At 41.8% G+C, this 18,697-nt stretch overlaps 1 protein-coding gene across 7 annotated transcripts in view; it reads right to left on the reverse strand.

Moving 5' to 3' along the window:
• Window positions 1-1,942: 1,942 nt before the first annotated feature.
• The window catches only part of RPRD2 (regulation of nuclear pre-mRNA domain containing 2), a 93,404-nt gene continuing 76,649 nt past the window's right edge, over window positions 1,943-18,697 (reverse strand). For 2 of the 7 annotated variants that reach the window (XM_036098330.2, XM_078072486.1), the window contains 5 exons: window positions 14,906-15,188; window positions 13,316-13,576; window positions 10,479-10,679; window positions 5,388-6,569; window positions 5,023-5,247 (listed from right to left, as the gene is read on the reverse strand). In XM_036098330.2, the coding sequence (XP_035954223.2) occupies window positions 5,159-5,247; window positions 5,388-6,569; window positions 10,479-10,679; window positions 13,316-13,576; window positions 14,906-15,188 (2,016 nt within the window). In that variant the 3' untranslated portion in view covers window positions 5,023-5,158. Of the gene's footprint in view, window positions 6,570-10,478; window positions 10,680-13,315; window positions 13,577-14,905; window positions 15,189-18,697 lie in introns of all 7 variants that reach the window. The other 5 variants (XM_078072488.1, XM_078072487.1, XM_036098329.2 and 2 more) reach the window with 3 other exon arrangements.

Below are 18,697 nucleotides of genomic sequence, written 5' to 3' on the forward strand. Positions count from 1 at the left end.
GTGCCTCAGAGATGTGCAGGAGCATACACAGTCCCCTCGATCCCCCTCGCACTTAGACCAAAAGCCAATACAATCAGATCTTCAGAGATATATCCAGGCTTCCTTTCTGCATCCTGTCGTTGGGTTTCACCTTCAGCCCTGGACAGTCACGTAGAAGGGTCTTTGCTGGAGAAAATTTAGATTTTCCAACCATAGGCCTGCTCCATAAAGCAGCAGTTTCAGGTCCTGGAGACGTTCCCTCCTAGTTGCGCTCACCACAGAAGTCAGGAGCCTTTGGTCAAAGCCCCAAATCTCAAAGAAAAATGTCAAACCTTCAGAACTAGTTATTTTATTAAATGATATTAATACACATTTCAAAAGGATTTCATTGTTGTTGCCTCTAAAGCATGTACTTGTTGTTTTCCACACCGAACACGTGAGAATATCATCCAACATATCTAATTTTAATCTTAACAGGCACCCCCGCCCATTAAAAAAAAGGGGTGGGGGAGGAAAAAAGGGGAAAAGCAGTAATTTACAGCGGCTTCAAAACAATTAACAGCTGAAGCTTAATTCTGCATGAACCGGTAACTTCAGGATAGTGAATATTCTGCAATTAGGAAGTCTAGCATATTCACATTATCTAGATAGGTTAGCTGTACCATGTATATCACAAACATTGTATTCCTGGGATCGGAAAGGATAAAAGTCCTACTCTCTGATCATTTTACCTTCCCTGGCATCAACCCAAAATCTATTTATGCTCATCTTTTGGGAGGGCAGAGGGGAGCGGGGAGAGGGCTCTCATCTAAGCTGACTGAAGAGTAAACTCTTATACAATACTTAAGGACTTGATTTCTGATACTATCACTGAATTAAGTGGTACCAGTGTATTCATGACCCCCCCCCCAATTCTCTGTCTGTGATTTTACAGTGAGCACCAAGGACCTTAGTAACAACTTCGCATATTCTGCTTTCATATAAATCATGTCCTTGCCAAGACACACTATATTATGCTTTCTTAAAAAAAAAATTTGTTTATTATATTTTTAAACTCAGGTTGAAATACAAAAGTCAGAGCATGGGCACGGAGTTTTAAATCACAGACACAGAAAGGATAAAACCCCCTTGTTTCATGTTATGAATACCAGAATTGTCTTTTTTGTTTCACTATATCACATATATACATTGTTGTCTTCGTTTACTGCTGTAGACAGATTTCCTTAAAGTTAACAGCTGACAGTCACATACAAATCCTCACTTCCATCCCGAAACAAACTCAATGAGGATTTTGTAGTTTAAAAAGCAAAACACCCTGCAAAAAACCCCCAACCCTTTAAAGTCCATCTTTTAAACTGTACAACAAGGTCTTCTTTTCATGTATTAGTCATCATGCTTTTGAGGACAATTACCCTGCCCCAACATTCAGGAAGCCACTTCCCTGACATCCCCACATTTTCTGATAAAATCAAACGGTCAGAGAGCCTTTTCAAGTAAACACTACTTTTAGCTTAAACAAGAGCAGCAGAAAGAATTCACATTCTTTTATTCTAGAATGAAAAACATCCCACTTAATTTCTGCAAAAAAAGTTTCAATTTTGAATCAATTAGAACTCTCCCTCACCCTCCCCCCCCACCCCTACCCTTACTATCGATCACACTTTCCCCTAAACCAATGTGTCAGGACTCAAGCTAACTATATTGTTTCTTTGCTTTGCTACACTATATACCCCATCCCACACACAAGGTCATGGTATCATGCATTTTTGTGGGGAGAGCTACAGGGCAGAGAGGCTGGAGAGGGTCAAAGAAAGAACAGTTGACTTAAGACCAGAAATGCATCAGGAAGTTGAAGGACTTGCAGCCTCCTAACCACAGAACACCTGGTAAGCCCAAATAAATAACATGGAATAAATTACACAAAAACTCCCAAACCATGACGCACAACTGGCTTAAGCTGCTCTTTATCTGAAAAGCACGTTTATTCTGACACAAAGAATCATCTTCTGTCACTACGTTGTCCACTCTCCCCCATCTTTAATATTTCACAAGAGGAATCCAAAATAATCCCCGTACTTCCTACAGTTAGTTCTATGCTCACTTGGAAGAAAATATGAAACTTGCTAGGATTCCCTAAAAAACAAAAAACAAAAAAACAAAAAACCAACCCACAACACATATTTTTTTACTTATCTAGCTGGAGATTACCAGTGTGTATATCTTGGGGTAAGACACTAAATAACACAAAATAATAGTAAAGCAATCTTTGCTTTTCAGTATTCCCAGATACAAAGTTATAAACACTCAAAGCATACTGATTGTCTTTTTTCCCAGTACTAGTTGTAGAAATACAAAGAAGCCTTTCTTTCAGTTTGGGGAGAAGGAAAGCACACCCTTCTGGTGTAAAATGACTAAGGGCAGAAATCTTTATTTCCTATTGGGAGTGGAAGGTGAGGATAAGGCTTGAGACTTGAAATGTGCTGGCTGTAGAATGGGGTAAATCTGGGTTTCTCAGGTCCTCCTGGTTCTCTGTAAAGATATGTATAGTGATATCCACTTGTCATTAAGACACACCTAAAGAGGTGTAAAGCATTGAAAGATACTATTGAACCTCTCCTTTGAAATACCAAGAACAGGGCTAAATACAGGACTAGGGCAAGGAGGAAAGAAAGATACAGGCCAATAGCTCCCTTTCCCTAGTAGTTAACCCTTGCTAAAAACCACCAACAATTATCACTTACATTAGGGAGGCACCATGGTAAAAATGTCTACCCTTTACATTAAAAAATACAGGGATAATATTTTAGTTGCGTCTTTGTATCAACTGTCACCTGTAATGACTTTCTTTCCAGCCAAAGCAGAAGTGAAAACTGAGGGAGAAAAAGTCAAGCAAGAAAGACAGACATGAAGCAAGAGCTTGGTGCAAGACGTATCAAACTACCTCAAAAAGTCTCCCATTCTCGTTTATGAGGGATGGGCAGGTCACACTGCACCACTTACCGGTTCCTTTCTCTACTCTGTATTGGAGTTATACCTTATTTTAACCTGGAGATTATATCCAGTCCCCGCTCTTTCATTCCAAGGATAAAGAGGAGTAATTTTTACTAGGATAGAATGAGATCTGTATCTCCCTCAAAGTTAATGATGGATAGTCCTTTAGAAGAGGCTGCTTTTTTTTTTTAATTAAGATTTTAAGAGAAAGGTAAAGAACCCAACTTCAATATGTCTTTAAAAACAAAACAAACAAACTTGACAGGTCCATGGTCTCCCACCTATCTTCCCTTGCAACATCTTTTGGCTTGTCAGCAGCGCACAGAGCACACAGGAAAGGGAGCCACGCTGGTCACAGCAGTTACTTAATGGAAGAGAGAAGGGGACAGGAGTCCTTCCATTGACTACGTGATAAGCCAAACCCAAAATAACATCCCAACATTGCACATGTTATTCTCTGTACTGATGGAAGTTTTATTTCAAATGTAATAATACTCTTCAATAAATGGGGTAAAATAAGATTTGTTTTCCTCCCCACCCCTCAAACCCCCAGCCAAGTGAAGTGGCTTTGGTTGTGTTTCTTTGCCCCCCCCCACCCCCCTTAAAATACAAGTAGCTTGGGGGAAGGTCGGTAAGTGCAGTGGGAAGGAGGACTGGATGGAATAGTGAAATGGAAGAATGTATGACTTTTTAATTTGGAAGGGAGGCCCTTTGTCATTAAAAAAAAAAAATCAAAGGAAGGAAAACAAATAAAAACAACAATAAACCAAACTCCTACGTCCAATGCTCTCTAGACTGTTCAAAATGCTTTTCCCTTGGTTTCCATCAGTACCTGGGAGGGAAGAATGGGCGTTTTGGTGCAAAGAACGGAGGGCCCCTAGCAAAAGGTGGCCTGGGTCTCTTTAGACTGTGGAACGGGTCTCTGCTGAGAAAAGGTTCCCTAGGCCGAAAGTCTGGCCGGGGATTCCGCAAAATCATACCACTCCGGCTGATGGCGTCTCTGTGTGAGGGACCCAAGTGGGGGCCACTGCTGCTGTTGCTGCCTCCCCCACCTCCTCCTCCATGGGCTGGGCCCAGGTGCTCCAGAGAATGGGAAGGTAGGCTGAGGCTCTCTCGTACACGGCTAAGGCCAGGGCCGTTGAGGTCCCGTTGGGTGGGGCCCCCATGGTCCCTGGGTCCTGGGAGCACCCCAAAATGCTCAGCCAGGGTCCCTTGAAGGAGGGAACTATGGTCCTTGGGAAATACTGCCACAGCTCCCGCCACTCCGTGCTCTGCCAGTGGTGGGGCTGGGAAGGGTACAACCCCAGAGTGGTCAACAGGGGGTGGAGGAGGAGGTGGAGCAGAAAAGGGAACACCACTCCCACCACTGCTGCTATGTTCCCCAGGGGGTGGAGGAGGGGGTGGGGTGGGGAAAGGAACTCCGCTGTGCTCTCCAGGAGGAGGGGGTGGGGCGGCATGGGCCAGGGCCGCCTCCTTTGTGAAGGGGTTCGAAAGATCCACAGAGGGTAGATGAGTGGGTGCATCTCGAGAGAAGATACCACCATGATCCTTAGGAGGGGCAGGTGGGGCAGATGATGGCCCCACTGGCTCTCTCTGGAAGGGTGTCCCATGTTCCAAGGGGGACGGGGGGAGATGATGCTCAAATGTTGAGTTGAAACTGTTGGAACGGAAGCTGCCGACACTTTCCTGAAATTGGGGTGCCCGTTCCTTGTATGGTGCCGCTTTAAAGCCAGTGAGGCCTCCGCTGCCCCCACCCCCAAGGGATGCCAACTCAGAGGCACTTGAGGGGCCATTGTCAAAGGAGCTGCCTGAGGTGCTCAGATCAAACCAACCCACCCTTGAAGCCTCACGCCCGTGTCCTCTATTTCCCTTCCCAGGAACTCGGACGGACTCTACGGTCTGTATCGGCTCCCCTGACATCCTCCTATTGGATGCATTATGATAACCCAAGGTTTCTATAGGGGCCCCCTTCTCTTCGGTGCTATCAGGCAAGTCTAAGCAGGAGGAGGAGACTCGGGTTTCTATGCGGTAGTGCTCTTCTTGTTGCTGCTGCTCAGTGGCTGTCAAGCTGGGCTGGGCGAGGTTTGAGAGACTGACACCATCACTCGAAGTGCCCTTGCTGGGTGCCTGGCCAAAATGCTTATCGTCTGAGGGCTTTCGGGAGGCGTTTTTAAGCATATTCTTAAACTCAATCGTCGACGTGGTGGAAATGGTGGGGGCCAGGACTTTCTCCACGCCTGGTGTGGGTGGGTGGCCCGTGGGAGCGGCAAGGGTATTCTGCGGAGAGAAAAGGGAACGATGTGGGACTGGGTGAGGAGGGTCTGGGTACTGCTTCTGTGGCAAACCGAGATGCCCAGTGGTAGACTGAGACAAGCTACTGTGGTTGGAGTCAGGGGTGAAAAATGAATCATTCTTACTCGGTGATGGTGACCGGTCAGACCCCGGTTCACTCCCTCTTATGCTGAAGGCACCAAATAGCCCAGGGGAAGAGGACAGACGGTCACAATTCTCACTAGAGTCCAGGAGGGCCCTTACAGATGGAGGGAAGGCAGACTTTACCCCAAATTCTTGGGCCCTGTGGCTATAACTGGAGAGGATTGGCTGGTATTCGGTGGTATCAGAAAGCTTGCTTGACTTCAGGATAGACTTGGCTGGCTTCTTCTCTAGGTTCATCATGGCAGAGGGTGGAGGCCCTGAATACTCAAAATCTCGGTAATCCTCATCTTCCTGGAAAGAAGTATCTGGATAGAACTTTTCCTGCGAAGAGTCCATCAGGGAAGATGGTCTCTCCATTCCATCAGAAGGCTGCTTATAGGGTGATTCACTGCCCAGGCCAAAAGGTCGATATGTAGGTACAGAATTGGAGAGTTCCCGGGGGTAGCTTTCCTCTCTCCCAGGGGGTGGTGATCTTGTACTGCTGGGTGTTGAGGAACCAGGGCTAATGATCTTAGAAAGCAGGGACATCGTGTCTACACTGCTGGATGTGGGCTTGTCCATCATCTCATCCTGGGTGGGCGTCCCACTCCTTTCGTCCCGCACAGGGGTTCCGTCAATGTTGTCGATTGACGTGCTAGTAGGGCCACGCTGGAAGTCTGAGGGGTGGCTTTCTGTTGGGGCACTGGACCCCAAGCTGCTCAGGATTGGGATGTTTAAGTTTAAGCCACTGAAACCAGGATTACCTTTTAAGAAGTTGTGGATCTTCATTTCCAGGCTTGGAGAGGTGGACTCAGACTCCAGCTTTGGCTTGGCGATCTCTGAAGATTGGCACATGGCAACTTCAGTAGGTGGGGCAGCAGGGTTAGTAGTGTGGGTTCCTGTAAACCCAACAGAGTTGGATGGTAGCTTAAAAGTAGTGCTTGGGAGCCCTGGGCTTTGCCCAATTGAGGCCTTGCTGGCTGATGTTGAAGAGACTTCAGAAGTTGATGAATTAGGAGAATAATTGAAGCTTTTGGGAATAAAGGATTGGGTATTGGAGGGCAGATTTCTTCCTTTTATGCTAGAGACTGTGGTGTTGGCAGGGGAAGCTGAAGTGCTCTGGGATGCAGCTTCACTGGCTGGGACTGGGTTCCCGGTAACACTTTGAAGTAAAGATGACAGGCCTGTAGAAACACAGATTAGAGGAATTAAAAAGAACAACTGCCTACCTTACAAGAAAAACAACGTAGGCTAATCAGATATTCTCATTCATTCCAGTGGGAACCAGATAGACATTAAAATATGAGGCCAAAGGGAATCCACACCAAACAAGCAACGGCTACTAAATGTCATAGAAAATACTGGACCTATTTCTCAATATAAAGAGAGCAAATTACTGAAATGTTTCTAGTACAGTCATCAAACAAGTCCAACATGGCACAATAAAAGGCAACAGGAAGGGGGAGATTTTAGTGTCAGAATCATTCATAGTTTAAAACAAGACAAAGCAGGAAAAGAAACGAGGCAAAATTATCCTTAAAATAACACTTTAAGCTAGTTTGTCTTAACATCTGATCTATGGTACTATTTCTCTAAATGCAAATAGATATTCTGTTCAACCCTTCCTTTCCAGCCTCCACAACTGTTTCTAATAAGTTAACATACACTGTTAATTCTCAAGAGAGAGACCAGTGTATGCACATTGCTGAAATTTATTTCAACAGGGTCACACTTTTTTCAAGTGTCTCTTGCTAGGCTTTGGGGAAACAGCGCTTTTAGCTATCATTTTTGGTTGTAAAATGTAGCAGTAGTAAACATACAAACACACACCACAAAGAATTACAAAGCTAGACCACCTTATAGCTTGGAAAATTCAAGGATTATGCATCTACCCAGGTTGACACTGATGAGATTCACACCTACTCACTGATAGACAAAACCTCAGAAGCTCTGAGAAAGAATTCTTTGGGGCAAAGGCTGAAGTCCACCAAAGCAAACTGCTCCTGTAGAAAATTTTTTAGAAAAATACTTGACAAAGAGATAAATAGGAGGTCCTATAAATTCAATATTTTGGAAAATTTACCCAATTTCTGGTGGTGAAAGAAAACAGTATTTCAGAGGATACTTTAATTAATGTTTTTTCAAAATTTTAATTTTAATCCAATATTTACTAAGAGACTTAAGCTCTGAAGAATTCTGAGATCACTCCATCCTTTGAACATTTTTTTTTTTGAAGATTTATTTTAGAGAGTAAGTTAGGGAGAGGGGCATGGGGAGAGGGAGAGAGAAACTTAAGCAGACTGCACTGAGCATGGGGGTGGCGTGGGGCTTGATCTCATGACCCTGAGATCATGACCCTGAGATCACCACCTGAGCAGAAACCAAGAGTAGGACGCTTAACAGACTGCACCAACCAGGTGCCCCCATCCTTGGAACATTTTTTTTTAAGATTTTATTTGACAGAGAGAGAGAGCACAAGCAGGGGGAGCAGTAGAGGGAGAGGGAGAAGCAGGCTCCCCACTGAGCAGGGAGCCTGATGTAGGGCTCAATCCCAGGACCCTGGGATCATGACCTGAGCTGAAGGCAGATGCTTAACCGACTGAGCCACCCAGGCGCCCCTCCTTGGAACATTTTTAACTGCCAACAATTTCTACATAATAAGTGTATGATTTTTGTTATCCAATATTCACTAATATCTGAATAATTGAAATATCGTTTATTTCAATTATCCTCTTGAAAAATAAACTCCACGTTCCATTTCCGAAAAGTTCTCTGGCTACGTAACTTACCGCCACTAACAGTTTGATTTAATTCTTAGTAGCCACTGTTCATACCAAAACCAGAAGTCCTCAAGCAATAGAATGTGATACATGATGTCACATGATTTTTAAAAGATATTTCAGCATATCTTTCAGATATTGTGGGATGAAATCTTGTTAAGATAGACATTACTCAGATTTCTGGTAATAGGTGAGTGGTCTCTTACCACTAAATATTACTTTTCTTCAATCTTAACAGGCTATACTCTATGGCCCTTGTGCCCACTGAAGTTGTTCTTTTGTGTTGAAAACCTGTCAACGATAGCTGTGGGTGACACAATCAGAGATTCTAAGAGATTCCTTTTACAGTTTTTTAAAAGTCAAGAATTCTACTTTCCACAAGAAAATGGAAGGTGCTGAACTACCCTGTTACTCCACAAAGCTTGTTTTCTGGGGTCTCCAGAAAAACATTCTGTCAGAACACACCTAGTTCTACTCAAAGTTTGCCTGATGAGAAAGTCCATAAGACACGGTATAATAATCTATTGAAAGGAAAAGCTGTAAATGTTATTATACCCATATAAGAGGCTAATAAAAACAAGTGAGTTCAACATTTTTGTCTGTAACTGTAGGATGGTGACAGAAGCGGGCCTAGAAGGGAGAAATCGTAACCATGCCGATCCCTCAAACTAATTATCTCTAAAATTCATACTATTAGATATGCTGTAGTATATCATTAATCCTTGCCTGCTGTTGCCAATATATGGTAGCTATGGATTACTATTTAATAGCACTGAATTGTGTCTAACAAAAATCTTCTCTATCTTATCTAAAGGCAGAGTTCACTATAATCTAGTCCTTGGCTGATCCACTTACAGAAGAGTTTAGGAAATAAAATGAATAGAAACCTGTTCTGCTCTAGATTCATATAAAGCAGGGTTTCTCAACTTTAGCAGTACCAGCATTTGGGGTTGGATTATTGCTTGTTGTGAGGGCTGTTCTCTGTATTGTGGGGTGTTTCACAGCATCCCCTGGCCTCTACCCACTAGATGCAGTAGCACTCCCCCCCCACCACAGTTGTGACAAACAACAATATGTTCAGACACTGCCAAATGTCCCCTGGAGGTTCCTGGCTGAGAGCCTCTATACAAAGTTAAATTGCTGTATTGAAGATACTGCTCTGATATTTGTAATTCATTGCATAATTACACTTAGGTGCTAAATAAAGACTGTGTTGGTATCTGGAAGGTTGGAGAAGAGAGAGCAGGTAAGCCTTATGAAAAAATGTTAGAAGCAGACAGTTTGAGACAAAGAACAGATAATTAGCAAAGCTGAATATAGAGGTTCAAATAAGGTAGAGATTATAGGTAGGCGAACACAAAAAAGATGTGCTATACCTATAAATAGAGGCCTCTATAAAACATCAGGACATAAAAAAAGAAAATTATGTCTCATAAGATTTCTTTTTAAAGATTTTATTTATTTGAGAGAGATTTACAGAGATGAAGAGAGAGAGAGCATGAGCAGGGGGAGCGGCAGGCAGAGGGAGAGGGAGAAGCAGACTCCTCGCTGAGCAGGGAGCCCGATGCGGGACTCGATCCCAGGGCCCTGGCATCATGACCTAAGCCGAAGGCAGATGCTTAACCGACTGAGCCAGGCGCCCTCAGAAGATTTTTTTTTAAAGATTTATTTATTTGAGAAAGAAAGAGAGAGAGAAGAGGAGAGGGACAGAGGGAAAGAGTCTTAAGAAGACTCTGCGCTAAGTGCAGAGTTTGACTCGGGGCTTGATTTCACAGCCCTGAGATCACAACCTGAGCCGAAACCAAGAGTCAGACACTTTACAGACTGCACCACCCAGGCACCCCGTCTCATAAGATTTTTGACAGTAGACTGACCTTTCTTACTATCTTTAGCTTTGGTTAACACTAAAAATGTAAACCTCAATATATATACTATAAGAGCTGGAATAAATGCAACCCCCCGAGGAGGGGGGTTCATGGTGTAGGTGAAAGAACATTGGACTCCAGTCAAAAAAACTGGCTTTTAGTCTCAGTTCATTACTGAATAGATCAATGTGTGACCTTAAGCAGATCACATCACCTCATTAGCCTTAATCTCACCTGAAAAGGAAGGGATTAAACTAGATGGTATTAGGTCTCTTTTAGCTTTGACATTTTCTAATTCTATTAGTGCCAGCTTACAGATGATACATACAAAGAAGATAATTAACTGTACTACACATTCCATGGCTTTGGATTCTTCAGAAATGGAATCCAGGATTAGGCCAGAGGCAAACACTCACAATTCAAGTCCCTCTGGCATATGTCAGTTTACCTTGCAGTGCTGGGGCTGACTGTGTCTGGGTTTTGGAAAGAGCAGACAGAATGCTCTCTGGGGTGATCTCCACCTTTGAGAGGATATTTGCCAGAGGATTGTGAGATGTTGTCGGGGCAGGTGCAGGTGTTTTCAGGCCACTGCTAAGGTTGCTGGGACTTGTAGGCGTTCCTGGAGACGGTCTTGATGCAGGACTGACCCCTGGTGGCAGAAAGATTAACTCAAGAAAATGCAATTCAAAATGACCGGTAAATTCATGATACTTTCCACTCAATCAGGAATGTTTCTGTGACAGACCCACAAATAAGGCATATCATGGCTTGTACAAAGGAAAAATTGAAAATTAGATTAAAATCTGCTTCTGTCAACTTGGAACACCCCTAAAGTAAACAGTATTAAGTTTTTTTTTCATATGTATTTGTCAGTTTTAAGAGCCAGTAGAAAGAAATTTAGGGAACGTATATTTTTCTCTACCAAATGTAACCTATACCTCAGAGTCCTGTAGGTGCTCGGTAAGTATTAATGGCTGATTACGACCATAGCCATTACAATTGTATAACTTAGCCACTGCGTAATTCTATGTGATTAATACGTTGCTTTTAAAATGGCCTTTAAAATGAGATCATGTAAGCAATTTCCTTTACATCTTTACATTTTAATTTTTTTTTAAGTAGGCTCCACACCCAACATGGGGCTTGAACTCACGACCCCAAGATCAAGAGTTGCACCCTCCAGGGACTGAGACAGCCAGGTTCCCCTACATCTTTATATTTTAAAACATTGGGTTAATTTTTTTTTTTAAAGATTTTATTTATTTGACAGAGAGAGACACAGTGAGAGAGGGAACACAAGCAGGGGGGAGTGGGAGAAGCAGGCTTCCCGCGGAGTAGGAAGCCCGATGCGGGGCTCGATCCCAGGACCCTGGGATCATGACCTGAGCTGAAGGCAGACGCTTAACGACTGAGCCACCCAGGTGCCCCTGGGTTAATTTTTAATATAGAATAAAAGTATATAAAAAGAAGAGAAAATAATTTTTGAATGACCAAATATATGAACAGGTATTTCACAAGGAAAACTAAATGGTAAACAAATGAAAAGGTTTTAACCGAATCTTAATCAAAGAGATGTAAATTAAAACAAATGACTCTCTTTTTTTTTTTTTTTTTTGAGAGAGAGAGTGGGGGGGCAAGAGGGGCAGAGGGAGGTGGGGAGAGAGAATCTTTTTTTTTTCTTTAAAGATTTTATTTATTTGACAGAGAGAGACACTGTGAGAGAGGGAACGTGAGCAGGGGGAGTGGGAGAGGGAGAACCAAGCTTCCTGCTGAGCAGGGAGCCTGATTTGGGGCTGGGTCCCAGGACCCTGGGGCCATGACCTGAGCTGAAGGCAGATGCTTAATGACTGAGCCACCCAGGCGCCCCAGGGAGAGAGAATCTTAAGCAAGCTCCATGCCCAGTGGGGAGCCCAACATGGGGCTCTATCTCACAACCCTGAGATCATGACCTGGTCTGAAATCAAGAGTTGGATACTCAACCGACTGAGCCAACCAGGTGCCGGATTTTTTTTTTTTTTTAAAGTAATCTCTACACCCAACATGGGGCTTGAACTCACAACCCTGAGATCAAGAGTGGCATGCTGGGACGCCTGGGTGGCTCAGTCAGTTAAACGTCTGCCTTCAGCTCAGGTCATGATCCCAGGGTCCTGGCATAGAGTCCCACCCTGGGCTCCTTGCCCAGTGGGGAGCCTGCTTCTTTCTCTGCCTGCCGCTTCCCCGGTTTGTGCTCTCTCTCTCTCTTTCTGACAAATAAATAAAGTCTTAAAAAAAAAAAAGAGCTGCATGCTTGGGGCACCTGGCTGGCTGAGTCAGTGGAGCATGGGACGCTTGATCTCAGGGTTGTGGGTTCGAGCCCCACACTTGGTGTAGAGATTAGATGTTAAAAAAAAAAAAAAGAGAGAGAGAGAGAGAGTTGGATGCTCTACTGACTGAGCCAGTCAGGCATCCCCAAATAAATGACTTTTTAAGACTGAATTTGACAAAGTATTAAAATAAGACAAAATAGTGTTATAGAGGTTGAGGAACAATGGGAACTTTCATGTGCTTGGACATAAAGTAGTACATTTTTGGTAATCATTTTAGTTTTAACATGAAAAGAATAAAAACCTACATGTTCATTTTTTTGCCTTTGTCTTTTAGAAAAGTATATTTAAGTTTTTATAAAGAAATTAAATAATTGGGATTTTCTTCAAAATAATCAATATTGGGTAAGGCATAGCAGAAACAAGACTGGCCATGTGTTTCTACTGCTGAGGATGAGTGATGAGTACATGGGACGTGCTCTACTTTTATATATTTTCATTAAAATCGCCATGAAGGAAAAAAAAAAGCCCTATATACTCAATCATTTAGGAAGTGTTGTGCATAAAGTTTAGCATCAAGGTTGTTCATTATTCTTTATAATAGTGAAAAACTGGAAACATACCAGATGCCCAGTAATAAAGGTTTAAATAAATTCATATACAATATACTTCAATTATTGAAAGAAAAATTATTATAAATATTTAATCTACCAAAACATTCTCTCTCTCTCAAACACACACACACACACACACACACACACACACACACACACAGGCTGGACACAAGTGGTGTCCTCTGGGGTAGTAGATATTTATTTTATTCTCTTATTTTCTAATTTTTCTATAATAACCATGTATTGGTTTTATTTTTTGATTTAAAAAATTACTTTTAATTTAAGAAAAAAACAACAAAAAACCAGACTGATGGCTCAATTAGAAAGATGAAAATAAGCTTTTTATTCTCTTTATGGGGTTCACTTACCGGTATTTTTCATGACTGATGTTAGGCTGCTAAGGATAGAACTGATCTTTGCCAGATCCACATTAGCCAGGTTTGGCAAAGCCAACGCTGGAGAAGGGGACAGGAGAGAAGTATTCACAGGCTTTGGAAGAGGTGGGGTTGCTGTCATGGTCACAGGCACTGGGGTACATGAAGAGGCCTTTGAGATACTTTCTGTTGGCTTTGTAGACACAGAAGTTGATACAGCTGACTTCTCCACAGGTTTTTCCTTCCTGTCCTCTACTGTTTAAAGAAAAGGGGTGATACTGCATTACTGCTTTCCACACTCTGCTTCCAGTATGAAACATGTCCTACTAGTTCCTGATTTTGCGGTATAAAGCACTATGCTTTAGAGAAAAATCATTCACTTCATGATTTTTAAGTAAGTCATACTCTTTATGTTCCTTCTCACCTTCGACTCCTGCTTAAAATAAATTTCCCAAATTCATTTTTTATCTTTTCAGAGATTTCTTTGCATTTTCTTAGCGTTTGTGTATTAAATTTGTACATTTCTGGGATCATGTTATTATTTGGTACACATTTGTGTTCTTTTAGTAATGATATTTATAGTCATAAATTATCCTGTCCTTTCTTTTCAATTAACCTGAAAGCTTTCTAAGACATAGAAACTCTATACATACTTTCTTGTATTTTTCTTTGACTTCCTGAAATTGGCCTAACTGGGGGATACAATTATAATATAGGCACTAACTTGAAACTGCAATAAATTGCCTTTACAATATACTCCTTTTAATACTTTAAAGGCTATGTACTATATATGGAGAATGCATTAAATTCAACAGAAGTCCAACTGCCTAAGAATAATTCTAAAAGCTGGGGGTGTCATAGAAACAATGCACCGATCCAGGTTAATTTTGTTTGTTTGTGTGTGTATGTGTGTACGTATGTAATTTCTACACCCAATGTGGGGCACAAACTCCCGACCCTGAGATCAAGAGCCACATGCTCTACCCACTCAGCCAGCCAGGTGTCCCCAGGTTAATTTTGAAAGCATAATTAAGAAACTGTGGCGTTGGAATCTTGAAGGTCAAGAATGACAGAGAATAAGGTATTCCAGCATAAGTGCCCCCCCCTCCAGAACAGTGCTGTTCAACAGAAATGTAACTCACAAATTTAAATTTTCTAGTGGCCACATTAAAAAAAAGTAGAAATGGGTAAAATTATGTATTTTATCTCAGTATCTCCCAAATATTTTCATTTCAATATGCTATAAATACAAAAATAATTGAGATATTTTTACTTTTTTGGGGTACTAAGTTTCTAGACTCCCCTGTGTATTTTTTAATTAGAGCACATCTCAAGTTGGACAAGTCGTATTTCAAATGCTCAATAGTCACATGTAGCTAGTCCTACCATACTGAATGGACCAGATCTTGAGCAATGATTTTTAGCCCATGTGGCATACCAAATCCTGAACCAGGATAATGATACCTTGCTGTTCTAATCTTACAAGGATTGAACTATCTTTTAATACCAACCTGTGATAGATTCATTGGTGGGAAAGCAAAATAGATAAGGAACAAGTTGCCTATTAATCGCATAAGGACATACCAATGATTTTTGACCCATCATCTTCCACATCTGAGAGTTCCATGTCTTCTACATCACGATTATCTGTCACAGGCTCAGGTGTGGCAGATTTCTCACTCTCCATGGCTGGTGACTGGGATTCCTCACCTCCCATTCCCTGAAAAGGAGACTCAGAACCAGTTGGAGAAGGAGCATCCATGCTTGGGGAAGGGACTGGTGATTCTTCAGGATCAGGAAGGGTTGACTTCAATTGATCCAGCTTTTTCTTTAAATTGTTCACTCGATTAGCGAAGGTTTTATATGCCTAAAAGAGGAAAAGAAGAGTTATTCCTCTGAGAAAAGAACCAAGATGCTACCATTTTGACTTTGACCAGATTTCCTCATTATTATTAACTATACCCCGGTACAAAACGAAACAAAAAAATCATCTGTCAAACATGGAATAGTTCTCAGTCTCTGCTTTTTGTACCCCCTAAATGAATATTACCATCCACACAGTTGCCCAAGTTAGAAACTTAGAGGTTATCTGTACTTAATCCTCCTTTGCTCTCTTCTACCAATCTAACCAACCCAATATTTATGGAGGGCCTAAATGTGCTGGCCAATCTTCTAGGTACTGGAGATATGGCAATGACTAAGAAGACAGACAAAAACCAAATCCGTAAGTAAAGTATAGCCTAGGAAGTCAAATAGTATGGATTTTTTTAAGAAATAAACTTTTAATTTTAGAACAGTTTTAGGTATAAAAAATTACTGTGACGATTATACAGAGAGTTCCCAATTATCCCTTTTGATTAACCTCTAACATTAGTATGATACATTTGTCACAATTAATGAACCAATTTTGATAATTATTATTAACTAAAGTCCACATACTTCAGGTAGATTTCCTCAGTTTTTATCTAATGTCCTTTTTCTAGTCCAGGATCCCATGTGGGAAACCACAGTACATTTAATAGTCATGTCTTCTTAGGCCCCTCTTGTTTGTGAGCTTGTTAGATTTTCCTTGTTTTTGATGACCTTGATGGTACCAGTCAGGTTTACAGACTGTCCCTCAAATTTGAGATCTGCCTGATGTTTTTCTCATGATTAAACTGGGGTTATAGGTTTTTGGGAGGAAGACCATAGAGGTAAAGCGCTACTGTTATCATGTCATATCAAGGGTACACATAATCAATACGACATACCATTGTTGATGTTAACCCTTCATCACTTGGCTGAAATCCTATTATCTGATTATCTTAATGTTAATGCCTTAAAACAGTGTGTCTTTTTCTTTTGGTTAAGAGTCTTGGATCATTAGATTGTAAAATCATTTTGGGATCGAACAAAAAAGGAATGGAACAGAAAAGAATACACTAGAGTTGAGCTTTTGCTTCTGGATATACTTGAGTAGCTTGTAGTAGAGCAATGCTCCCACCAAGAACAACTAGGAAAGCCAGATATATACACACACACACACTTGCACATACATGCGCTCATGCACACGTTTCAATGTGCTGGGGAGTGCTGAGGCAACCAAAACTTAAGTGGCAAATCCTACAGCAGGGGAAACCATGAGGAAAGAGAGCTAAGCTGACATTCTGCAACTACCTTTCTTCTCAGGGTTCTGCTGATTTGGAGGAGGCAGGTAAGAATTTGAGAATTCAGGTATAAGGACAAGGCAGAGGGCCACTACTAAATATGAAGAAAAAGCAGAGCTTTTTAACAGTCCTGCTGGTCTATAGAGATAGAAATTAGAGACTTGAAAGGCCAAGATTCTAGTGAAACAGAAAGGACAGAAATGGCTCAACAATATGTTATTTTAGCTCTTCAAGATTATTTCCTCAATTCTGAAGAAGAGGGAATTAAGAAGCCAAGCAGAAAACTTCTGAAAAGAGTAGTTAAACACAGTCTCATGTGTTAAGGAGACAAGGATTAGAGTTCAAATCATGCAGTAGAAGAGGGGCCCTTGTGATCACTCCAGCCTCTCAGTGGGAAAACTCTACATGCCAGAAGCTGGGAAGAACCAGAAGAAGACAAAGTCATGCCCAAACTGCAATTCAGCCCAAGTCAGTTCAGTTTCAGATCTGATTAACACGATCAGCTCTCACAATATCTGCAAACCCTAGCAAGGGAAAGGGTTTATACTCTCTGGAGGAAGAGAAATCATCTAGAGACTCTATAAACACTTTCATATACAATGTTAGCACTCAATACAAAATTAGCCAGCATGCCAAGAGATGAGACCAAATGACCTAAAAGAAAAAAGACATTAGAAACAGACTTGTAACAAGTGAAGCCAGTATTGGAATTATCTGACAAAAACCAAATAGTTATGTTTCACATGTTCAAGAAAATAGAGAAAAATCCCTTCTTGAACACTTCAGCACAAAATCCATTAGCTGGAGATAAAAAAAAGACCTGGTAGCCTAGAGTAAGATGATGGAGCCAAAATGGGTTGAGGAAAATATGAGGAAGGCATTGCGTGGGATGCTGAAGCAAGATACAGAGAAAGCCCAGAGGTGGGTGAGGAGGGATGGAAGTGCTGGGAGTCTGGCTACACAAGGGATTTTTTTTTTTTTTTTGAGAGAGAGCGAGCATGAACAGAGGGGAGGGGTGGAGGGAGAGGGAGAAGCAGACTCCCCACTGGGTAGGGAGCCCGATGCGGGGCTCGACTCCAGAACCCTGAGATCATGACCTGAGCCGAAGGCAGACGCTTAACTGACTGAGCCCCCCAAGCGCCCCTACACACAGGGATTGATCAAATAAGTGATTATATTGAAGATAAGGGGGACAAGGTTTTGCATTGCTCGAAAAAGCAATTACAAACAGGGCAAGGGAGAAAACTAGAATGAATCCTGTGGTGTTGGACTAGGATTGGAGAGAACAATGTGAACTCACGGTTTTCAATATATATAGACAGATACATAAACTAATATAGATGTAAATGTGTGTGTACATATCGGTTAAGTATGTATATACACACATCTATTTCCTAGCTCTGTACACTGATGTGGTTTGGCAGCTGTGATATCCCAACATCAATGAGTATACTTAATACTCAGATTCTTTTTAAAAATTTTATTTATTTCTTTGAGAGAGAGAGAACGAGCAAGAGAGAGCACAAGAGGGGAAGAGGCAGAGGGAGAAGCAGACTTCCGCTGAGTAGGGAGCCCGATGTGGGGCTCAATCCCAGCCCTGAGATCATGACCTGAGCTGAAGGCAGATGCTGAATTGACTGAGCCACCCAGGAACCCCACTCAGATGGTTTCTAAATGGTTTTTCACTAAAAGGAACTCAGGCTCCTTGGAGAAATGACTGATTCGAGGGCCAGGCAAGATGGGATGGAACACCTTGTTCCAAAAGTACCAAAATGCTCCAAAAATGATGGGGACATGTAAAAGAACACAGAAAGCAGCCTGAAAGAAGATCCCACTGGCCAAATCTGGGAAAATTTGAGCATCACAATAATTACTGATAGTAATTAATTAAAACATAGAATAAATAAGACTCTATGAGTCCATATTGATTTAAATAAATGAATAAATTGAAAGTTTGATGATGAATAAGTTATTTACATCGTTTCAAAAATACCTCCCCATAAAACACTTACTAATTACTCTATTACTTTCTTAGGGTTGTGGTAATAAAGTACCACAACTTGGGAGGCTTAAAACAACAGAAATTTATTATCTCCTAATTCGGGTGGCTAGAAGTCCAAAATCAAGGTGTCAGCAGGCCTATCCTTCCTTGCCTTTTCCTTGTTTCTGTTGGTAGCCATCAACACTTTGTGTTCCTTGGCTTGTAGCCACATCTCTAAAATATCTGTTT

This window comes from Halichoerus grypus, chromosome 5 (assembly GCF_964656455.1).
Source record: "Halichoerus grypus chromosome 5, mHalGry1.hap1.1, whole genome shotgun sequence".
NCBI classification, from domain to species: Eukaryota; Metazoa; Chordata; class Mammalia; order Carnivora; family Phocidae; genus Halichoerus; species Halichoerus grypus.